General features: G+C 60.0%; 3 protein-coding genes across 3 annotated transcripts in view; 2 read left to right on the top strand and 1 right to left on the bottom strand.

Moving 5' to 3' along the window:
- The window catches only part of PASK (PAS domain containing serine/threonine kinase), a 19,554-nt gene extending 5,920 nt beyond the window's left edge, over window positions 1-13,634 (top strand). Inside the window, exons 8-18 of the mRNA XM_045294540.1 lie at window positions 793-949; window positions 1,112-1,193; window positions 1,880-2,982; window positions 3,869-4,050; window positions 4,326-4,493; window positions 7,050-7,175; window positions 7,254-7,388; window positions 10,382-10,581; window positions 11,527-11,660; window positions 12,534-12,680; window positions 13,131-13,634. Coding sequence (XP_045150475.1) covers window positions 793-949; window positions 1,112-1,193; window positions 1,880-2,982; window positions 3,869-4,050; window positions 4,326-4,493; window positions 7,050-7,175; window positions 7,254-7,388; window positions 10,382-10,581; window positions 11,527-11,660; window positions 12,534-12,680; window positions 13,131-13,222 — 2,526 coding nt within the window. The 3' untranslated portion in view covers window positions 13,223-13,634. The remainder of the gene's footprint in view (window positions 1-792; window positions 950-1,111; window positions 1,194-1,879; window positions 2,983-3,868; window positions 4,051-4,325; window positions 4,494-7,049; window positions 7,176-7,253; window positions 7,389-10,381; window positions 10,582-11,526; window positions 11,661-12,533; window positions 12,681-13,130) is intronic.
- Window positions 13,635-16,331: 2,697 nt separating this feature from the next.
- MTERF4 (mitochondrial transcription termination factor 4) lies at window positions 16,332-21,170 on the top strand. The gene is made up of 3 exons (XM_004701886.2): window positions 16,332-17,182; window positions 19,088-19,272; window positions 19,577-21,170. The coding sequence occupies exons 1-3, from the start codon at window positions 16,723-16,725 to the stop codon at window positions 19,946-19,948; spliced, it is 1,017 nt and encodes a 338-aa protein (XP_004701943.2). The 5' UTR covers window positions 16,332-16,722; the 3' UTR covers window positions 19,949-21,170.
- Window positions 21,108-23,337, bottom strand: part of SNED1 (sushi, nidogen and EGF like domains 1) — a 47,448-nt gene continuing 45,218 nt past the window's right edge. The window contains exons 31-32 of the mRNA XM_045294537.1: window positions 22,854-22,887; window positions 21,108-22,082 (exon numbers count right to left, since the gene is read on the bottom strand). Of these exons, the coding sequence (XP_045150472.1) occupies window positions 22,866-22,887 (22 nt within the window). The 3' untranslated portion in view covers window positions 21,108-22,082; window positions 22,854-22,865. The remainder of the gene's footprint in view (window positions 22,083-22,853; window positions 22,888-23,337) is intronic.

Below are 23,337 nucleotides of genomic sequence, written 5' to 3'. Positions count from 1 at the left end.
CCCCCTTCTTTCCTCTCCCCTCTCCCTTCTCCGTCTTCCCTACCACCCCCTCACTTGGCAGTCACGACTGATTCCATCCCTGAGCGATCTCCCCATAAGGGGGACATCCTGGGCCCCCCAGCTGATGGTGAGCCAGACTGACTCACCTTATTGGGTGGGGGCTCTGCCTTGGGCCTGCTGGTCAGCCGCTGCCCCTGGGCCTCCATCGTGTGACTGCCTCACACGCAGGCAGACTGCCAGTGTGCATGTGGCCTGAGGGACTGATGGCTCTGTCCTTCCAGGCTCCTGCTCCTCCCTTGTCCAGAGAGCCTCAGCCTGCCGTCTGCTGCCCAGTCACAGGCGCAGCTGCCTGGGGGATGTTGGGACCCTCAAGCCTGACCTTGATTGGGGTCAAAGCGCCTTGGTTGTGGCCGTGACTGTGCGTGGCTCCTGCCCTGACCCTTGTCCTGGGGCCAAGGCAGCCCTCACTGGTCGCCCAGCCCCACTGAGGCTGCAGAGGGTGTTGCTGGCAGTGCTGTGGTCTGTCTGTCAGGTTGGGGTGCTCTGCCCAGCCTCTGATTCAGGGGGCTTGACAGACAGTCGGCTTAGGGGGAGCCCTTGAACTGGGTCAGAGGGCACCTCTGGCAGGTGGGGCAGGCCCTATGGCATCTTTTCACAGGGGAAGTGGCGCCCCGTGTGGGGCACGGCTGGGGGTCCTCCTGGGTAGACCGTCTCTGTCGAGGGTCAAAGGGAAAGGTCCACAGGGCGCCAGGCGGTGACTTTGGGGTCTTCACTCTGTGTCCACATGTCTAGAGCATCACGTTCCTGATCCCTGGCTTCTACAGCTACATGGACCTCGCTGAGGACAGCGCCCGGCCTGAGCCCGGCCCGGCCCCGGGGCTGGACGGCAGGTCTGGGCAGGTGGCACCAGAGTCCTGGCAGGACTGGGACCTGTCCGGCGGGGTCGAGGGTGAGGCTCATGACTGCTCCTCAGGGGCTGCACTGGCCGGGGCTGCCAGGGGTGCTCTGAGTGGCTGCCCATGGGCTGAGGGTGGTCCATGGGGGGCAGGACGGGGCAGTCAGGCCGTCTCAGGAATGGGGTCTGAACAGGATGTGCCCCTTTCGTGGTCAGGTCCCAACACGAGTGCCCCGCTCCATAGCACCAGGCTGCAGGACGAGACGCTGTCCCAGGCACCCGGCCCACCTACCCTGGCGTGAGTGTGTCTGCCGCAGAGGCAGGGGATGGGTGGGCACTGGGGACAGCAGGGTGGGGGTCTGAGGCCACAGCTTCCCCGAGGCGTACCCCTGCGCACAAGACGGCCCAGTGCCTGCTGGGAGACAGACAGGTTCTGGCATGATGAGAGCCACATGCGGGGTGCTCGTCCCCACCGAAGGTAGCAGTTGGACCCATCAGCTGCCCTCAGCAAACAGTGGGCGTCTGCCCCCCAAAAGACGGGCAGCCTCAGACACCCACGGGCAGTTCTGCTCTGTCCTGGGGGTGACTGTGCGTCGGCACTTGGGAGACCCTGAGTGTGTGGGTTTCTTTGGAGCATGCAGTCACGTGAGAGACACCATGTCCCCACGTGAGGCACAGAGCATGTGCTGTCGCCAGCGCCTCCTCAGCATCTCCACGCATCTCCATCTTGTCCAAGCGAGTGCAGTCCCTGTGAGCGTGAGCGAGGGCCGTGGGCACTCTCGGGCCACTCTGCTACACGCCCTTTCCCAGGGCTCGGGCCTGGGAGGCGTGGGGACAAGCTCAGGCCCTGCCTGGGTGCTGAGCGCACAGAGCTGAGGGCTTGTCACAGGTCGTGTCTTTATCGCTTGTCTCTCCGAGGGGACCGGTGTGACCGCCTCATCTGCTCTCTGAGCCCCTGAGTAACTGACCGCGTCCTGTCCCCAGGGCAGACGGTGCGGGAAGCCACCTGCTGGCCCAGGACCAGCAGCAGAGACTGGAGGAGGGCAGCCTCCCACAGGGCCCTCGGTCAGACAGTCCTGAGGACTCGGACAACAGCCCACATCCTGCCCAGGAGGAGCCCGGACCCCCCACTGGAGTGCAGGATGGGCAGAGGAGGGCCCTGGAGAGTGAGCTGGACCCAGAGGGCCCCACAGGGCGGGGTCCCAGGGCTGAGGCTGCTGTGCCCCAGCCCTACTTCGTGGGCCGGCCAGCGGGAGCTGCTCTCCTGACGCACTGCCCACACTGCGGGATGGAGCTCCTCGCCAGGAGGGGCCGCCTTAGCCCCAAGGACTCCGGGCTCCTGCCACTGGGGATGCTGATGCTGGGGGGGCTGTGGCCGGGTGTGGGCAGTGACCGAGAGGAGCTGCAGACCTGCCTGGTCAAGGAGCAGTTGTCTACGCAGAGCTGTGTGGGGCCTGGGAGCACCCCTGCTGCTGGGTACCCTGCCACAGCTGCCCCCCCGTCGTTCTGTAACCTTGGGGCCAGAGACTTGCTCAGTGGCCGCTCAGGCAGCTCCACGGCCTACTATGCCAGGGCCGTGGACCTCCCCGGCGACCCCCAGCCCGAGGCCCAGCCTGAAGCCGGCACAGCCGCCCTCACCTGGGACTTCCAAGAGCTCTTCCTCAGCGAGCGAGTGGCCTGTGCGTCTTCCAGCTGCTGCTGTGTGACCTCGGGTCTTCCCCATGCGCCCTCCTCATCCTTGAGCCTGGGCTCCGACCTGGACAAGGACAGCCCTCAGGGCCAGCCAGCAGACGCCCAGCTGCTGGACCGGGAGGGGCTGCTGCTGCTCACCGGCACTGCCTCCAGTTTCAGCCTCTCCAAGGCTCGTAGCCGCCCCTCCGATGCCCAGCTGCTGCCCACCCTACCCCCAGACCCCACCCCTGGGGACACGCTGCCGCACACAGACCAGCTGGGGCTCGGCCTCCAGGCGGCCTCCACCCCACTGCGAGGGGAGCATGCACCGCCCCCAGGAACCACTGGCTCCTTCCAAGAGATCCAGGAGGGCACCTACGTGGGCAGCTGCTACCACCGGGACGGCTCGAGACTGAGTACGTTCCCCAGGACGCGCTTGCTGCCCGTCTGTCCGTCCTCAGCCACCTCTTGACTCTTAGTGTCCTGCGGGTGGGCCTGTACGTGGGAGGACAGCTGAGATACCCGTGCTGCAGGCCGCCTGCCTGTGCCTTCCCTGGTTGTCGCTGCTGGGAGGAGGGCTGTAGGGGCCTGGCAACACACTCCGGTGAGGCCCAGGGGAGGCTGGCCTCTGCTGCACTCGGGGATTTTCAGATCCAGGGTCAGGTGGGTCAGGGCATGCTGTCTGCCCAGTGTCTTAGCCCCTCCATGTTCCCTAGCTCAGTGGCACCGTGGCACCACGGTGCTGGCTTTGTGGTCCTCAACCGGCCTGTTTCTTGGAACTCTGACCCCAGGCACCCAGCACGTGTTGTTTGTGGAGACGTCTTCCGTACAAGTGTGGGTGAGAGGGACGTCCTCCATGGTCCCTTCCCCCACAGGATGGCGTGTGCTTCTGCATTGACAGTGCCGGGCCTTTGTACTTGAGTGCACGTGGCTACCGATTTCACATGGCACCTCCACAGGCACGTGTGACTTGGGGACGTACACGTGTGTGTGCGTGTGCCTATGTGTACATGTGGCTTTTGTTAAGCTGGTCACAGAGGTGCTCTGTGCGATGGGAGTGGGTGGGGGCGGGCTAGGCTTTTCCACCCAGGGTGGTCTGCACCGGGCTCCTGAGTGGAGGAGAGAGGCAAGGCAGAGGTGTCTGTAGGCCTGGGCTGCTGGCCTCTGTGCTGGGCGGGCAAGGGGCTGTTTCTCTTGCTCTTGCCCCTTGGCGGCCCAGGGCCGGCTTCTGTTCTCACCTGCCTGAGCGGGCACACGTGGTGCGGGCACCTGCTTCAGCGAGATGGCTTGTCTTGCTCTCAGGCGTGCGGTTTGAGGTGCGGCGCGTGGAGCTCCGTGGGGCAGCCACGCTCTTCTGCTGCTGGCTGGTGAAGGGCCTGCTGCACAGCCCCTGGGATGCAGCGGCTCGCTCCCGCCTGCTGCTGGCCAGCCTGCCCAGCTCTACCCACTCCATGGCTGAGCTGACCGGGCCCAGCCTGGGCGAGGTGGGTATGGGCAGCCACCACCTCTCAGGGAGCACATCCCTTTCTGTTTGCTCTGGGCAGCCATGCTCTCCAAGAGGCTTTCCCCACTGTTGTCTGTGTGTGCCGTGGCGGTGGGAGGGCTGGGCGACGCTCCAGAACACAGGGCAGGCAGGTGGGGGGTGGAGGTGGGCGTGTGGGGCATTGTGCATCGACTGCCTGCAGGGACGGGGTGTGCCCATGTGCACCAGCGCCCTTCTGGCACATGACCACTGGGCTCAGACTGTCTGCCTTCACAGGTGATTAGAACCAAGCCCTGGTTTGAGGAGTCTCCTGTGGTGGCCGAGCTGGAGGGACTGGCAGCCTGCGAGGGCACATACTCCAATAAGTACAGCACACTGCGCCCGCTCGGCAGCGGGGCCTTTGGTTTTGTGTGGACCGCCCTGCATAAGGAGGAAAACCGAGAGGTACTGGCATGGGAGGGAAGCTTGCCCTGACCAAGGCTCGGACAGGAGGGCCTCCCAACATAGGGGCTCATACCTGGCTGATCGTATGGTTGCTCTAGGAGCTTGTGTGGGGCCACACAACGCCTTGCGGCAAACCTGGGAGGGACAGTCCTGCCCTGTGTACTCACCCTAATCGGTACACAGCTCAGACCCCATGATCCTTCCAAGGCCCCTGGATCTCCCTCACAACTGTGACTGCTCCACCCACTGAACGGAAAGCCCTGCCAGACCCATGGAGCAAGTGGGTCAGCAGGCACTCTTGGCAGCCTTCCAGTGTCCCTGGGATGGCCACCTTGCCATTGTAACTCATGCTGTGTATACTGAGGGCATGGGGGTCAATCTGGTGCGCACCTTCCTGTCTGGTGCCCCTCTCCCCGTTGCTGGGTCTCTGGTGGCGCCTCAAGTCTCCCCTGGTGGGTCTGTACAAGGGTCCTTCCCCTTATAGTGGCGTAGCCTGGTGCTTGAACCCCAGTCTTCTACTGGGTCTTGATGGGACCTTGCTCCCGTTTATGGTGCATTTGGGTAATAAGCCCATTCAAGTCTTTTGCCTCCTTTATTGCTACTGATTGTCATATTTATTTCCTCATTGATTTGTGAGGCTATACATAGCCTGCATTGGAGTTCTTTGCAAATATCGTGGGTGGAAATTCTTGGTTGGATAAATGTTTTGAGGGTGTAGTCTGCAACCCCTTAGTATTCCCATGTTTTTGCAGTATTAATATCAAGCATTTTCCCATGCTTATTAGCCATCTTTGCAAAGCAACTTTGCATCTCCTGGTTATTTATCTGTTGCATTCTTTTCTTATATTGGTTTTATAGTCTTTATGTGCACTGAATGCGCTGGGTACATATAATGCAAAATCTGGTTTTGTGGGTTACCTTTTAATTCCTTTAATATCATCTGACGAAAAGAACTTATCAAGTCGCCCTGACGATCGGCCGTTCTGTGTATTGTCCCCGCCCATGCAGGCGCACATAGAAGCTCACCTGTGTTTTCCTCAAAGCCTTTGCTGTGTGACCTCCCACACCCAGCACCGCAGTCCATCTCTCGTCAGCTTCTGTGTTGTATAAGTCAGGTCTAAATTTATGGATTTTCAAGTTTTGTGTAGTATGTGACTTTTTGATTTGCTACTTCTTAAAACATTGTTAAATATGATATGGTTAAATGTTAGCAAGTCTCACTAGTATGGAAAGATGATTTGTATAATTTTTAGATGGAAACTAATTAACGGTCTTATGCAAATCTTTCTTCTTTCCTTCTGGCTGTCCCTTCTGTTGGTTCTGGAGAGGCAGGTGTACGTGTTCTGCACGCTGTCCCTGCGTCCCTGCTCTCCAGTGCTCTGCTGTCCATTGCTTTCAGGCTTGCGGCCATGAGATAGATGATCTCATTAAATCCCCTTTCAATCCTGTGCAGGTGCCTTATATGGAATTTTAATTCTTCTTAATCCTTTCTGAGTTTGCAGTCTGAAATTTTCAGATGATCGTGAACCATTAAGAAAACGGCTCACACAGGTTAGAAAGCCCCAAATCTGTGGGTCAGCATAAGACTAGGAGCTTTTCCAGGCTCACAAGGTGCAGGTTGGCAGGCCAGATGACAGGCTGCTGGCTCAAGAGCAGAGGTTACACGAGGAGCCAGAGAGGGAACTTTGGCTGAGCATTTGTGCACACACCGAGGAATGTCAGTGCACACCTCCCATGCAGAGCACGGCTGCAGGGAAGCCCCTGCCCGAGTGCGGCAGCACAGGTTGCGACTTGAATGAGGGTCACACTCGCAGTAAGGGGTGAATCAAGGGCAGTCCCACTCTAATCATGCCTGATGCCCGATGCTTCCTCCTTGTGAGCCCACTGACCCAGCTTCTGTCAGTCCATCCTGTCAAAGACGTCCTTCGCTAGGGTCCCACAGTACATGGGACCAGCTCTGCTCCCTCGTTGTTTGCATTAGCGCGAGCTGCCGGGTCTCATTGGTGGGCCACAAGCACAATATTTGCATAGTTCCACTTAATCGCCATGTGAGTGTCAGGAAGACCATGGCTAGAAGGCCCATATAAAGGAGCTCCCTGAACCGTACCGTCCTTTGGTAGCGTTTACATCTTTGTCCACGTCCTTATCTCCAAGGTTCCCGAGCGTGTTGTTTGTTTGACTGGTTCACATTCATTTCACTCACTGATAGGTTTAAGTACGGTTTCTGTTTGTGATGCACTTTCACACTCAGGGTGCCTTTCTCACTGTCTGTGTAGGGGTGGGGGCTCCTGTCCGTTCTTCCCAGTCCTGCGGGTTGGATGCAGGATGTGTGTATGTGTGGCCTCCCCTAGTACCACAAGGACGTGTGTATGGGTGCGCATGTGACCACTTCTAACTATTTCTGGTTCTGCAGGGATGTGTGTGTGTGTGTGCACGCATGCACGTGTGCGTGGCTGTCTCTGCGCCAGCCCTGGGACCTGGGGTGAACTGGAGGCCCTGCTGCCCCTGAGACTGAGCAGCGGGTCTGGCTGTTGTTGGCCTCTGATCTCCTTGCAGGTGGTGGTGAAGTTTATCCGGAAGGAGAAGGTGCTGGAGGACTGCTGGGTGGAGGACCCCAAGCTGGGCAGAGTGACCCTGGAGATTGCCATCCTCTTCAGGGTGGAGCACGCCAACATCATCAAGGTGGACGTGGTGCCGTGCTCTCAGATGCCCAGCACAGAGCGCTGCCTCCGCTGAGCTTACCGCTCCTGCTCTCCACAGGTGCTGGACGTGTTCGAGAACCAAGGCTTCTTCCAGCTGGTGATGGAGAAGCACGGCTCCGGGCTGGACCTCTTCGCCTTCATTGACCGCCACCCCAACCTGGACGAGCCCCTGGCGAGCTACATCTTCCGGCAGGTATGGGATGGCTGCAGTCGCTGGGAGCACGTGGGCTGGCGGTGGAGGAGCCACCCTTCTCCAAGCTGTCCTGAGCCTGTAGGCGTTCCGGGAATAAGATTCAGGCGTGGAGAAGAGCGCTGTGCGTGTGTCTGGGGGGAAGGATGGGGTCAGATGCCATCCTGGGGTGGTCAGGGAGGCGGAATGATTAAGCGCTCCCACAGTCCCCACCACGAGCTGACCCATCAGAACCGTCCCCACACCCATCGGGGGTCTGGCTGTCCTGAAGCATCTGCTTCCTAATCTGTTGGGTCAGGACAGTCAGGACTTAACGTGACGGGGCTGTGGGTGTAGGGACGTCGGTGCTCACTCGAGTGGCAGGGCCACAGATGAGGTGCGGACCCAGCTCTGCCCCGTCGTGTGTCAGATGTGCTCGGGAGCAGTGGCTTTCTTGGTGGCCAGAGGAAGCAGCACAGATCACAGTCTGGGCTGTCACTGTCTGCCTCGGGCCCATCCCAGCCCGTCTCTGTGTTGGCCTTGGTCTGCGTGGGGTCTATTGGGATGGGCTGTGGTCAGCAGCACAGGAGGAGAGACAGATAGGCAGGTAGACAGGGATTTAGGTCTTTGTCTTTTAGAACCGTGAGAAGAAGGTAGTGGCTCCCTCTGAGACAGTTTCTCGCTCCCTCGAGGGGTGGAGGGCCGTGGGAGCTCTTCGAGTGTTGCTGGAGGTGGGTGAGCCTCCTCACACGGCCGCTTCCTCTGCCGAGCTGGGTCACCGCCGCGGAGTGGGCCAGGGTAGAAGTGCTGCTTTCAAGTTGCTGCAGACGGAATTCTGTACCGGAGGAGAAAGCCTGTTTTCCTCCAGAGTCGTGGCAGGTGGTTTTGAACTGCTGACCTTAAGTAACCCCTCTGCCCCCAGGGCTCCTGGGCTCCCAGAAGCCAGTCTTTCCGAAGGTAGCCTTCTTGGATGCCTGCGTGGGAGTTTCAAGCATGTGTTCTGCCTAAAGAATGCCACCGCCGTCCTTCCCTCTTCCTACGCTGGGAGGTTGGTCGGTCCTTGTTGCTGAAAGTTGCTTGTCATTGTTAGGTGCCCTTAGGGGCGCCGTGTGCCGCAGAACTGAACTCTGCCCGGCGCTGCGCCTCCTAGGTTTGAGCCCGTTGTTGTAGCCACTGTGTAAATCCAGCTCTTTCTGGCTGGCCTTCCGCCGAGCATGATGGCCTTCCCCAGGGCCTGGTCCCTCCTAATAGCATATGCAGGGCACACAAGACGAAGTCTTGTCATCACGCCTCATGGAGCACTGGTGCGGCCGCTCCTCAACAGAGGTGTGTCTGTCCGCGTAGTAGTCCCTGGACTTTAGGTTCCCGTGACGAAAGCTCATCTTCAGCCTTCCTCGTCCACTGTCCAGCCTTCGCTGTGTAGGAGGCCATGGACAGTTGGCCAGGCCCCCTCGTCTGCAGAGTCACGGCTTTGCTTTGTCTTCTTGGGCAGAGCTGCCCAGGGCAGCCTGTCCATTGCCATTCCTGGCTCTGCTTCCAGGGGTGTTGGCTGTAGATGCCGTAAACTGACCTCCTGGACAACCTCGATTGCCCATCCTTCTCAAGATGCAGTGTGCTGGCCCCGCTGTGAGGGCGTGGGTCTTCTTTACAATGAGCTTCACAGTCCTGACCTTCACCGACATGTGCTCCCCTTGCCCCGGCCTTGAGGCCGGCGAGCGAGCCAGCCTGTGTGCTTTGCAGGTGGCAGGCTGTTAGTCTTCGTGCCCTGCCTCCTTCAGGCCCCAGCTCCCTGGGTGATAGCGGAACAGACACGTGTGTGAAAGGCTGCTGCTCCCCCGGGGTGGCTGGCCCCTCAGGCTGCTGACAGCAGGGTTACAGTGCTGTGCGCGAGGTTCTGTAAAAGTCTGTAGCCTCACTTTACGGGGATTTCAGTAACTGCATTGGGGATATGTGTGGTCACATCATCACGGTTGTGTACGTACACACGGTGCTGGGGGTGGTGGGCTGGCTGGGGGTTAGGCTGCTGGCAGAACACTGCAGGCGCTTCTCAGTAGCATATTGGTGGGGAGTGTTATTGTTGCTGGGCCCCAGGGGTCCCTGAGGAAGGGGCTCTCCTGGTCTGGGTACATTGGTCCCCTGCAGTTAGGCTTTTGTGGGAACCCCTGCTCGCGGCAGCTTTCTTTGTTCAGACTGGTGATTGGTGCGTACAGGGGGGTTTGCGGGGAAAGCCCGTCACCCTTCCCCACTGTTCTCCACCCACTGTGCGGAGTTTCCGTGTACATGCCTAAATGGACATCTGTGCACACGTGTGTGTTCATGCTTGTCAGTAAGGGCATCTGTGTGAACATGCAGGGGCGGTGTTTCAGAGACAGCCAGGTGCACAGAGAGAACTGCGTCTGGGGGTGGTCACGTGGCTCATCGCCCCCATGAACCGGTGTGGTGCTGGGGCGGCTGGTGGTCAGCCTCACTGAGACGTCACTGGAAGCCCGGCTCTGTGGACCTCAGTGTCCAGTGTGCAAAAGGTCGTCTCTGGGTCCAGGTGGGGAGTGGTGTGTTGTGGTGAAGCCACCCTCTCCGTGGCTGGGTGTCCACGTGGCTGAGAACCCCACCCCTCAATCACTTGGTAGTGTCTGGGCATGGGGCTGTCTAGCTTGCTGGGGTGGGGGTCTGAGGAGCGGGACTCAGAGCCCTCACCAAGGTGCGCCCCACTTGAGACCGTCACTGCTGCTCTTGGGACAAGGGGGTGTCTGCAGGAGGGTGTGCCTCTGAGAAGGTGCCGGCAGTAGTGATCCAAGAGTGAGCCTAGGGGTCATGACTCACTTCCTGCCTGTGAGTGGGTACTCCACGCCTCGCCTCACTTGCCTCGGCCTTCACCTGCCTGTGGGCCTCACCTGCCTTCGACAGCTGGGGTTCTTTCCTGCGGTCGCTCCAGGGTGATTGTGCTGTTGCGGTTGTCCCCTCCGACACCTATCCCGGCAGAGCTGCTTCCCTGAGCTGCCGCCTGTGGCCTGTTGCAGTTGGTGTCGGCGGTGGGCTACCTCCGTTCCCAGGGCATCGTGCACCGGGACATCAAGGACGAGAACATCGTTATCGCCGAGGATTTCACGATCAAGCTCATTGACTTCGGCTCGGCTGCCTACCTGGAGCGCGGCAAAGTGTTTTACACCTTCTGCGGCACCATCGAGTATTGCGCGCCCGAGGTCCTCTTGGGGAACCCGTACGTATGGAGCTGCCTGTCTGGGGCCGTTTGTGATGAGAGTGGTAGTGACAGCAGGGAAGGACCTTAGGAAACAAGTGGGCAGGTAGCCAAGGGGGACAGGCCACAGAAGTTGGCAGTGGACAAAGGCGTTTGTTCTTTGAGTTTCTCATCTGTGACGTAATTTTAGAATTGGACATAATAGAAAGTTACAGAAAGATCAAAGGTAAAGTATATATCACTTGTTTCTTTTTAAATTTCAGATAACTTTCCGTTTAGCTTTAACCATGTTATTGACGTGTAACTCACATCGCGGACAATTCATGGTTCAGTTAGAGAGTGATGTGCTTATCGCCACACTCCATCTCGAGACATGCCTTCGTCCTCATGCTCCCCACTGGCTCCTCATCCGCCCCGGCCCCTGCCGTAGCCCCAGGGACTGTCGATCCCCTGGCAACCCCCACTGGGGGCGCTTCCTACAGAGGAAGCAGTTTCTTTAGTCAGTCTGGCCTTCTGGGAAGGAGCGGTCATCTTTCCTGATGAAACAGCGCTGTCCGGCTACGGGAGACCCAGCTGGAATCAGTGCCCCACCACAGCTCCAGCTTAGCCCTGCGGAGTCCCTGCTCAGATAGAGGCACTGGCTCAGCCGCCCTCGGGCCGGGCCTGGGCCAGACTGGCCTCCACTGATGGCACTACAGCATTTCTGGGCCCTAGGCTTCAGCTGCTCGTGGGGGCTGCCGTTGCGTGGCGACAGTCAGCCAGATCCGGAGCGCTGCCCCTGCTGGTGCTACCACCGTGATGTGCACCAGCACCATGGGCAGGAGGGGGCATCAAGGCGCCCTAGTGACCTCCAGGTCACTCAGGCCATGTCCTCTTGCCCTGTGAGGTGCAGCTGCTTGCTACAGGCCCAGCGCCGCGGGGAGGGGTGCGCAGTGGGGTTGGGCTTGAGCAGTGCCCCCTGTGCAGGTACCGGGGCCCAGAGCTGGAGATGTGGTCGCTGGGGGTCACACTGTACACTCTCATCTTTGAGGAAAACCCCTTCTGTGAGCTGGAGGAGACGGTGGAGGCCGTGCTGAACCCCCCGTTTGTGGTGTCTGCAGGTGAGCACCTGTGTGTCTCCAACCCTCACCTGGGACCTCATGTCCTCATCTCACTTGTGACCTCACGTCTCCGCCCTCCCCTGGGACCTCATGTCCCCGCCCTCCCTACCCCCAGGTGTGACCTCAAGTTTTTCTTCAGCAAGAGGCCTGGGCGTGGCAGGCACCTGGGTTAGAAGGCACAGTCAAGTAAGGGGCAGGGTGGCTCCTGGCCACTTGGGGTTCCCCCACCAAATTGACATGGGTGTCGAGGGCACCAGCAGGAACCCATCTATCTGGTGGCCTGCATGCTGGTTCAGTGTGGGCAGAGGACAACTGGGGGCGTGGCAGGGCACACCTGGCCTCAGGGCTCCTCAGCAGACTCGGCAGCTGGTCCTGCTGTCTGTGGACAGACTGCTGGAGACCTGCTGCCTGGACCAACCTCTCAGTGCACCAGGCCCGTGTTGTTGCTTTTGAAGTAGGGCCGGGGCTCAGTCTCAGGACTCCAGGGCTGCCTCTGCTGCCAGCCTGCTCACAGGGCTCCTGGGCTGCACCATGGCCGATTGGCGCCAGGCCCCACCTCTGGGCACCACGCCTGACTTCTAGGAGCTGGTACTACCTCTCCACATACATGGTCTTCCCCACTCACCTATCCAGTCCACCTGGGGATGGCCAAGGAGTCATGGGTGTGGCATGGTGTGACCCTTGGTCTGGCCCATGACCCTCCCTTCAGAGGTGGCAGCATCTCCTCCCAGGTTCCCAAAGCTCAGCTGGGGCCCCCTGGGGATGGGACCTCTGGGTACCTGTTAGCCAGGGGACCCAGAGGAGACCCAGGAGCTCCTGCTGGGGCCTCCCAGGCCTTTCCTGTACTCAGTGAGGTGCCCTATGTGTCCCCAGAGCTCATGCACCTGGTGTCAGGGCTGCTGCAGCCCGTGCCCAAGCAACGCACCACCCTGGAGGCGCTAGTAGAGGACCCGTGGGTGACTCAGCCCGTGAACCTGGCCAACTACACCTGGGAGGAGGTGTGTCGGCTGAGCAAGCCAGGTGAGCCGTGCTGGGAGTGGGGCCCCAGGGGGAGGGGCAGGAGGGGGTGCCTGCAGTGAGATGCCAGGACCAGAGCTTGGTAGGGGTGTGCTTGACCCCTCCCTGGGGGCTTCAGAGCTTGGCAGGCCACTCTCCTGGGGTGGGGGCTGAGGGGGAGGAGGGGCAGGCGGTAGGCTGAGGCCTGCAGCCGTGATGCTCTGAGTGGGTTTTCAGCTGGGAGGACACATGCGGGCAGGGGTGAGGGTCTGGCTCTGACTGCCCGCGGCCCCTTCCTCAGCAGGACTATTCCCTGCTGCACTGAGCAGCATTGGAGCCAGCTGGCGCTGAAGCTCCATGCTCCTAGCCCCGGCACCCTGCCCTGGGGTCTGAAGGGCCTTTGGCTGGCTCCAGTGGCATCTTCCAGACACAGGGTGGGGCAGTGCCTGGAGCAGTGTCTCTCTCTCTCTGCAGAGAGTGGGCTCCTGGCCAGCACGAGCTTGGAGGTGGACCGGGACCCCAGCCCTCCCAGCGGCCCTCTGCTGCCGGGTAGCCACACGTCGTAGTGGCCTCCTGCTCGGCCTTCATCCGAAGAGTACAGACCTGCCCTCGAGTGGCTCTGCTTGGGCTACCCACAAGGCCGAGGGGAGAGCGCCGACTCAGTCACCAGGGAGATGCAGTGGCTCGGGGATGAGGCAGTGTGGACTCAGTCGTGTCTACAAGCGTGACCTTGGGCTCTCGGCTGATGGGCAGAGCCTCCGCAGGCCTCTCTGCTGTGACTGGCGTTCCCTCTGACCTGCCATGCCCAGGCAGTGGCTGCTCTGTGGACTGCTTGGGACTGGTTAGCCAGAGGGCCAGGCTGCCCTCTCAATTACTTCCTTGACCATTTTCCAAATTAAAGCAGCTTTGACAGAAGGCAGCTGTCAGGCTGGCCTGTGGGTCACCCCTCACCTGGACTGAGGGGTGAGCTGCACATCATTTGTGTGTCTGCTCTCTGAGCCCCCACTTACAGCGCTGGAGTGAGGCCCCGCCTCTGTCAGGCGGTGGGCTTCTGAGGGCTCTGTAGGCAGGCACCGTCAGAGAAGGCAGGCTGGCTAGGTGCTTTGCCGGCCGGCCCTGCTCCCAGGCTCTGCCATGGCTGTCAGGCCCCCTCTGCCGCACAGTGCAGTGCCCCTAGAATCTTGGTATCCCCGAGGCACCCTTCAGTACTTACTTTCTCCCCAGCACCCCCCGTCCCGCCGCTGGTGGCAGGCCCAGGACCTTCACCCTCGCTGGAGTCCACTGTACAGGCTGCAGACACCTGGGTCGGGGGACGGTCTACGCATGGGAGCACGTTTCTCTGCAGGAAGTAGAAGCTGAAGCCGAAGCTGAAACTTCCCTGGTCCCACAGATCACCACGCTGCAGGCCCATTCCCTGCGTCCGCCTCCTCCCCCAGCTGCGCCCGTGTCCAGCTGCCTCATCTCACCCTGTGTGTGGTTCCTAGGGCTCCTGAGGGGGCATGAGGCTGTTGCCAGCGTTTTAGAGCATGGTGTCGCCACCCTCTTCCTTGAACCCATGCTACCTGTCGCCCGCCCCCTCCCCCCAGGTGGTCCAGGACACGGGCACTTGGTGATGTTTCCACATCAGAATTCACCTGAGTTTCCAGGTGTTCCAAGAACTGGTTTTCAAAATTGAAAAAAAAAAATTACCAAGAGCCTTTTCTGGTAACATGTATGTGACGCTTCGCTTGCTGAGGAGGCCACCCCAGGCCAGTGTGAGCGGAGGAAGAGGGAATGCCTACAGCGACCAAGCTCAGACCCCTGGTGTGTTGGCAATGCCCCTGTGAACGGGCTCCGAGGGGAGTGGTTCCAGAGCAGGGGTCTTCCCGAGGGTCCGGAGAGGTTGAGCCCCTACATACCAGCCAATGAGGGTTTCCTGCAGTGCTGGCTGTAATAAGGTCTTGACAGTTGAGTATTAGATTAAGGAAAACCAAACAACCAATCTTTTAAGTCCACAGAGATTAAAACATCCTTTTCTGTAATCCGAGAGTCTCAGAAACCCACGGGGGCAGTTCTGCCCAGTCCTCTGGGGTTGCTGTGGGTGGCAGGGACTCGCGGCAGGGAGATCTGGGCCCACTCCCACACACGTCAAGATTCATTTGCATCTCCACAGTTTGGTGCCTGGCTTAGAGCAGGTACTCTATAAGTGGATCCATTTAAGAACCAAATCCTTTTTCTAAATTCCTAGAGGCAAACAGGTGAGACAAATGCTTATAAACCAAGGTGTGATGTTTACAAGTAATGAAGTGTGGGTGGCTGAAAAGCACTTTCACTTTCTTCCTCTTGAAAAATGCCTTGTCTTGATATCGGAACAATGGTCTAGATTGCAGGTCTAGATCTACAGTGTGAGAATGGGACTTCATCAGGCTGACACACCATGAGCACCTGCGGTCAGAGGGCTCTTGCCTTTTGCACCGGGGCATGTGCCAGGGCTTCTGCCATCCAAGTCCTGGCGTTGTGTTTTCAAAAACGAATATTTACACATCTCTTAAGGTGTGTGTGTGTGTCCTTCATAATCATGCCACAGACTTTACACAATCACAATCTTTGATAACTGTATCTGAGCCTGAAGCCATATTTACTTAGGTTGCAGGCTTTCTATAGCCCATGAACAAAATGCTGACTGTCTAGTGTCAACTGGCTTTGTGCTTACAGTAGTCTGCACCATTTATAAGCCTGAAAGCATTCTGGAGCTTTATAGCAGTGAGCTGTACAGAATTGTTTTAGCTTGAAATAGCAGATTGGCAGAGACTGCTTCAGGAACTGCTGCAGCACAGGAAACGACCCAGCCTGAACCAGTTTCCCTTGTGTCTCCTGAAAAAGGAGTCACAGTCTTGTGAAGCAGGAGTACTCAGAGCGCTTTATTTGTGCTCTTGGAGAGCCCCCACCTGGCAAAGCCAGCCTGGGTCAGCACACGGCAGAAGATGATGGGGCACCCTGCAAGAATAGCGCACACATTTGCGATCGAGAGGGCCGGGTCTGCCCAAGGACAAAGTTCAGAGGGGAACGGAAATGGGAAGTACAGGGAGGAAGTGGGGTGGGGTCTCAAGGGCAGGGGAGAAAATCTCTAGATCATTAAGGGGAAAACGGATAGTCTGCTTCTGTGGCCTGTCACCCAGTTCCCAGTTTGAAGGGGAGGGACACGGGGTGGAAGCAGGGGCCCCGTTAGCATCTGCACACCCCGAGACCAGTATGTGGGGTGCGGCGCCGCCAGGCTCCGCTCCAGCGGGAGCGCCTTTCGGCGGCGGAACCCGAGCGCCGCGGTCTCGCACGAGCGCCGGGGAGGGCGATGCCACGGACCGGAGGCGGAAGTGACGGGCCCGGGAGACAGGCGGCTTCCGGCTCCGGATGGCAGCCATGGCCGCGCTGTGCCGGCAGGTGAGGGCTCCCTTGGGCGCTGCCGGCGGGCATTCGGGGTGCTTCGCGGCCACGCTGGGCCCTGCCGGCCGAGCCTTGTCGCAGGCCGGTCTCGCCGATCTGGAGCCGCACTCGAGGCGGAAGCCGCCGGTGAACTCGGGGGCCGTCCTCTCCGCCCCCCGCAAAATCGAGGACACGAGTCGAGCGGGGACCGAGGGCGCCCGGCGCACTGCTTGCCTCAGCTCAGAGCCCAGAGGAGCCCGCCGTCCAGGGGGACGGCGTGTGCCGGGGCCACTGGGTCTTTCCCGGGTGCATTTCGGAGCGACTGGGAGACGAGTCCGGTTCGCACTTCTCAGGCAGACGTGCCGAGTAGCCCAGCAGTGACCTCAGGCCCCGCAGCCGGAGCTCTAGTGAAAGCCCGGAGAGGAGCCGGCCGCTTCCTGGATTATCTCTAACGCCCCGTTTCCACACGTGTACCCCCACCCCCACCCCCCGTTCTCGGTGTGTTCAGGCCAGGTGTGATTTTGCAGATTGCGCGCAAAAGCTGTTGTTTGGGTCCGACTGACGCACTGAAGCAGCGCTTGCGCCTCTTACACTGGGACTCTCCCTTCCCACCCTGTGCTCCTAGGTCTGGTGCTGGCGCTGCGTGGTGCTCCGAGCCCCTGCCCACATGGGGAGGCAGACGGCCCGCCTTGGAGAACCCAGAAGGGTGACATCGGTGTCTTTGTGGCGTCCTCTGACCACAGCCTCTGACTGCAGAAGCCTGGAAAAATTGACTTGTGTTCCTTCCCGAACGTTCTCGCAGGGGGCAGGGTGCCTGCCGGTGGGCATGCCTCGCCTTGCCGAGGCGCCTGGGACGCCCGTGGACGCAGTGGCCTTGGAGCTGCAGGCGGTCACCAGGTCCCTCCTGGACATGGGGTTCAGTCATGCCCACATTGGGGAGCTGCTCAGCATCCAGCCAGGCCCCAGGCCTCAACAGCTGCAGAACATCACGTCGGAGTTAATACTCCTGGGCGTGGCTCCGGAGGCGGTCTGCAGCGCCCTGAAGACCCACCCTCAGCTACTGAAGCTGCCGGCCAGGCAGGTGAAGCAGCGTGCCAGTTACCTGCGGAAGCTCGGCCTGGGTGAAGGTATGAGGAGGCACCAGACTTGGGGGGACAGTGGCGTAGGGTGTGCTGGGTGAGGGGAGGGCAGTGGTAAAAGGCCTTGCAGGAGGGAAGCGGCATAGTGGGGCAACAGGGCAGCATCTGTAGCATGGAGCGCCCCAGAGCGCATGGGTGGGGGTGGGATGGGGGCAGGTGCTGTGGATGCGTGATGCAGCTGTGTATGTGTAACCTCAGAGGTGTCACCCGAAGTGACTGTGGGGCTTGTCTACATGTGACACAGAGCCCCAGGATGTGCCCCCTGTACAGATGCAGGCCCAGCCACGGGTCTGACCTGCTTGCGAGAGCCCCCACCCCCCAGCCCACTCCCCAACAGCTCCAGCCTCAAGGGCCTCTGCTGAAGGTTGCTGTTATTCATGGGTCTCTCAGGAGGCCCTTGGACTAGAGTGGCTCAGCTACTGTCTTACCATTCTTCACTCTTCCTGGTAAGATGCTGGGCAGGGGGACCAGGGACCCCTCTTTCAGAAGTCTCTCTCCAGGTCTTTGCTCAGAGCATAAGCAAACGCTGCCTTGTATCTGAGGCTGAGCTTCCAGACGTGTGAGGGGAAAATGTGGGAGCATGAGCTCTCCCCACCCCTCTCGGAAGCCCTCTCATGCTGCTCCGAGCAGGTGGCCTCTTGCCAAGTAGCAGAAAGGAGGCAGCTTAAGTGGGCTCAGTGCCGCGGGCAGTGAGATGGACGGTAAAACAGACAATCTTGAAATGCATTCCCTACACGTCTTCGCAGGACGGCGGCGGCTAACTCATGTCAGGGAGTTATTTTTCCACTTACTTCCTGACGTGTTCAGCGCAGTGTTTCTTTTTAAATGTTTACCAGGGGTTGGATGAAGGTCTACAGAGCAGATCAGTTTTCCATCCAGCAGTTCACACATTCTGTCACCGATCGACATCCCCACAATGGACAGCCACTTAGCCCCATCCTTTCCGGACATGTCTGCGCTGTCCGTGGGGGAGGGGCAGCACTTAGCCCGAGCGTGATGGCTCTAGGGTGTGCACACTTCACTAGTGTGCCCCGCTCCTATGGACCTGTCTGTCGTTCGGCAGAAAAGGGAGCTTGGTTCCAGACCTGATGGGGGACTGAGGGCCTCACCGGTTCTGCTCAGCCATACGCCTGGCCTTTCTTATGATTGTTAGTTTTGTGCCACATTCTTCTCCCACCCTGCCCAGGACCTTCTAACGGGATCTTTTTAGGGGCGGTTGGTGGTGGCAGCCGGGCACCCTCTGGTTCTTGTGGTCTCCAGGTGGTAGAAACCGATGCTGGCATGATCCATTAGCTCCTATTGGGCTTTTTTGTAACACTTTGGGTAAGTAAACTTAAGTTTCCAAGGCCTAAATTGTACACAGATCCTGTGCCTCAGGTGGCCCGGGTTGCCCGGTGCACACCATTCACACCAGAGCAGGTACTAACCGGGCCTTCTTTATACAGGAGTTCCCAGTTTGGAAGAGAGAGTGCCCAGTGGTCCCATTCCTTGGCCAAGCTCGGAGCTGTGGTTGTGCACTGGGGTAGTTTCCTTGCTATTACTGTTTCTATGCTGAAAGCGTCAGTTGGTCAGTCGGTCTGTTGGTCATGCTTGGTGGCCCCCAACGGGAAACGCCAGCCTGGAGCTCAGACCCCAGGCAGCTCTGCTGCATCTTCCGGTGTAGACTCCCCGTTCTTGCCTGGACGCCATGAACATGTGGACAGGCCAGAGGGGTGAGGCCTAGAAAGGGAGGCTGGTTCTCCAGACTGCAGGGCAGCAGTGACCTGCGTGGGGGTCCCCCCCCATTGCCACATACTTTAAGGGGCACGTGCTGGCCTCAAAGTTTGTGTAGCTGTCAGCTGGAGGGGTGGGCCCTGGCGTGACTGGTGCCCTTTCTGCCCCACTGCCCTGCAGGGAGGCTGAGGCGGGTGCTGCACTGCTCCCCTGAGGTGTTCACCCTGGCTCAGCGGGGCCTCGACGGCATCATCAGGGTCCTCCGGGAGAAGTGTCTTTTCACCACGCAGCAGGTGACGGAGATTCTCTACAGGTGCCCCCACGTCCTCCGGGGTGACCCCGAGGAATTGGAGTACAAGTTCCAGGTGAGGGGTCCGGGCTGACCAGGGCAGGTGGGCCATGTCCTCCAGAGCCGGGGCTGGGGGGGTGCCCAGCAGAGAGCAGCCCCCTTCCTATCCAAAACCTAGCTCTCACGCTGGCTTTGAGACCTGCCCAAGTTGTCTTGTTTTAAACTGTTGAGACAGCTAGAGCCAAGTCCTGGTTGTTGTCTGGAGTTTCCCAGCTGCCCAGCCCTGCCCCCTGCCACTGGGTGCCCCTTTATTTCTGAGCGCTGTGGGTGCTGGCAGTCAGGCTGCACAGCCAGGGGCTGAGCATGTACATCTCTCCCAGTATGCCTACTTCAGGATGGGGGTCAAGCACTCGGACATGGTGCGCACCGAGCTCCTACAGTTCTCCATCACCAAGATGAAGCAGCGGCATGTCTACCTGGAGCGCCTGGGCCGGTACCAGAGGCCCGACAAGAAGGGCCAGACGCAGATCCACAACCCTCGACTCAGGGACATCTTCCAAGCCTCTGAAGCCGAGTTTCTGGCCAGGACAGCCTGCTCATCTGCCCAAGAGTTCGAGGTTTTTAAGCAGCTGTTAGCTCGGGAGGAGGAGGAGAGGGAGTCTGAGTGCAAGACGGCTGACGACGATGAGGATGTTGGGATCAGTGATGGGGACAGTGATGACGAAGGCAGTGGCCCTGAGTGCCACGTTTGACGATGATGACCTTCCGCCCTCAACTGTCTTTTGGGTGGAACGGTGAGGACTTGTTCCCCAGGAAGTAGATGCGTCCACCGGAGGAGGAGGAAGAGGCTCTTCTGTGGGGTCTGCAGGGACCACCCTGGTTGGTTCTGGGCCAGCGGCTGGCTGCGGGGGATGCTCAGGTGGCCCCGTGGGCCAGACCCCACCCTTGTTTGCAGACTGAGGCATGTTGGAGTGGGTGCGGTGCGCCCTTCTGACTCGAAGATGAGGCCGGTGGGCCTCGAGAGGTGTCCGTCACTGTCAGCACACCCGTCACACGTTTCGTTGGAGAACAAGCAGCAGGTTCCCACCAGAACTCACACGCTTCATTCAACACCAACATCAACACCTCACTGGGGTGATGTCGTGTAGAGGGGCAGGTCATCATCTAGGCCTGCCCAGGGTCTGCACCCCAGGACACCCAGAGAAGCCCGTGGTGAGGACTGAGTCTTGGATGATTCTCGATCCTAGGGCTGGGGGTGCGGCACAGAGACTGCCGGTTGGTGCTGGGCTGTCGCATCCCGTCTCTGGAGCCCGGTCCCCGTCCGTCTCTCCTCCAGGGGTTTGGTGATGGCGAGGCTGGAGGGTGGGCACCCAGGGGCGCCACCCACCAGTGCTGACCCGCTGAGTGGTTTGCAGTCCTGCACTGGAACTGCGTAGGACTAGGACGGGGCCTGGTCACCAGCCTTCTCCTTGGGCCTCCTTGCCGCTGGCCCGCCTGACTCGCTGTCAGCTCCTGCCTGCTCATGTCACTGCAGAGATGGGCAGTGGCGGTGGCCGGGCTGGGTGGGTCAGGACCAGGGTGGGCCTGCTGGGCGACACCTCTTTGGCCAACACCGCCCAGCCCAGCCTATGGGGGCTCTTGTAGAAGTTTCTAAACTAGAAACTTCAGCCAGGTCGAGGTCCAGAGAGGCTGTGGAGCCTTACACGCCACTCCCTGTGGTACACGGGACACAGGCTGCCGGCTGAGCTCAGCCAGAATGCTCTGCCCACGTGGCATCGTCACATCCAGCCTGGGACCCGACAGCAAAAGGCCCTCTGTCATCTGGGAATGTCTACGTCACAGTAGAGACGGTTCAGAGTGACAAGCTGCACGGCATGCACACATAGGCGCGTGCACACACATGCACACATGCACAGGCACACACAAATTTAATACAAACCAAAAGCCTAAAATAAACTCTAGTTCTTCACAAAATGTCTTTGATGAGAGGTGGAGGGAGGGGCACTGCCCGAGGCTGCAGACGTGGGCTTCCAGTTTGGGCCCCTCATCGGGCTACTCAGCCAGGGTCCTTGTGGCCCAGCAGCACGCCTGCATGCAGATGGGGCTCTGCTTCCAGGCTGGGCTCTTTGTTGGGGTCCTCAGTGGGGTCTCCTCTAGGAGAGCTGAGCTGTCCAAGGGCACAGCTGCTGAAGGCTGACTTGCTGGGGCTGAGTCTCGAGTATCCCCACACCTGGCCTATTGCTGGTGGGCATCCGTGGTCCTCTGCATGTGAGGACAGGCCTAGGGGCCGGGACTTCCCACTGGTCACCGCAGTGCTGGAGCCTGCAGGCCCAGGTTCACAGTGGCGGCCCTGGGGCTGCCCTGCTGCTGCCTGCTCGTCAGAATCAGGCTTTGTTGCAGCCCAGCCAGGCCCAGGGAGAAGACGCCCCGCCCTTTCCAGAGTGGCCAGGAGCAGACCCGTGCTCACCACCTGCGGCATTCCTGGCAGCCTGCCTCTGCGCACTCCCCGCCCCGCAGGCCCAGCAGATGGGAGAAGCTCCTCAGCCAGGCTGCTGGGTCCTTGGGGAACTGTCACAGGCCTGCGGGTGGTCGGGCATGCGAAGGACCCCGTCAGAAGTCCAGCCCGGGTCTGTGTTGGGTGATGTCGGTGTGTCAGAGGCTTCTGGGTAGTGGTCCCATGAGCCCCTGGGCTTGCAGCCAGCTTCCATCCTGGGTTATTAGGTTGGTCCTGAGGGTTTCCAGGTGTGGCATGGGGCCACTGGCCTGAGGGCGAAGGTGGGGCTTTGCTGCCAGTCAGGAACTCTGCTCTTGGGGTGTCCTTTCCGTCCAATCTCGAGACCACGTCTTCCTGGGTTCTAGAAGCTCTTTTGGCTGACACAGTGGATCCTGTGAAGAAAACAGTGGGACCTGAGTCCGTGTGGGGCCCAGACTCCTCCTCCCCACAGCTCCTGGGGGTCTTGGGCTGCTGCCCTCAGGGTCTAACAGTGGTGAGCTGGGGGCCGGGTATAGGGAGGATGACTGGCTGCATCTTCATCCTGTGGGCATCTGGGGCTGATAGAGTAGTTCCTGCTTATTAGGGGAGGATCCCACAGATTCTCCCCTAACAGCTGTGCTGCCTTAAAGTGAGCACGTGGTGAGCTCAGGGACTTTACTGTGGATACCACCCACCTCGTGACCCATGGAACTGCTGAATACACATGTCTCATGGCTACCTACCAACACCCTGAGACTAAAGATTCTCTCTGCGCGGCCCCGGCCGTCCCGGAGGTGAGCATGCCACCATGGGATGGGTCTGACTCCCTTATTCTCTCTGCTGTCTTCTATGGCTTTACTCTGGTCTTTGTATATTATCGCCGGTGTGAGGCCCCGAGACTGAATTGCCGGCTCATCCTGGAGGGTGCTTGGCTCTCATTGGCCTTTGGGGAGGGAACAGAGCTGCCAGCCCAGCTCAGCCACCAAGGCTCCCGCGGCCTCAATGCCATGGGATTCCCCCCAGAAGGCAGGCAGGGGTCCCGGGCGCCTGGTGGGCCGAGTGGGGACACTGACTGGCAAGGCCTTCTCAGGTCCCTTGGGAAGCAGTGGGGAGTCTGGGAACGCGCTGTCCTGGGAGGGCCGGCCCAGGTGCAGTGCCCTCTGGGGACCTTGGAGACCACGCACCTTCAAGTTTCTTCAGTGCTTGTTACTTTGTTTCCTGAAAGAGACGGGCGTTGAGTGAGAGGGTCACCCACCGTCCCCGGGCGCACCAGCAGAGACGGGCCCGGCAGTGTGGCCTGGCCAGCTCTGGAGGAGGAGGGAAGGCCCCAAAGCAGGGTGGGAGGGGCCCGAGGGCAGTGGCAGCCTGGGTAGGGTGGCCCAGTCCTTAGGGAAGACGCTGTGCTGAGCCTTCTGAAAGCTCTCCTGCCTACGTGAACCAGGGAAAGGCCACCTTGCTGAAACCATGGCTCCTGCCGGGCCATTGGCAGCGCCAGGCTCCCCACTCCCGGGACCCCTTGCCCACCACGCAGTTGAGCCCCACTGCCCAGCACACACACTGCTGCTGCACTGAGCAGGGCGCAGAGGCGACACACGGAGCCACACACGCAGCCTAGCTCCCTCTGAGGGCTGTAGGTCCCCAGCACTCGTTCCAGGGATCCCCCCCCCC

Source organism: Echinops telfairi, unplaced genomic scaffold (genome assembly GCF_000313985.2).
Source record: "Echinops telfairi isolate 266 unplaced genomic scaffold, ASM31398v2 ScPeMD7_3;HRSCAF=10, whole genome shotgun sequence".
NCBI classification, from domain to species: Eukaryota; Metazoa; Chordata; class Mammalia; order Afrosoricida; family Tenrecidae; genus Echinops; species Echinops telfairi.
The sequence above is the reverse complement of the archived record's forward strand: the minus strand, read 5'-3'. Positions and strand labels throughout refer to the sequence as shown.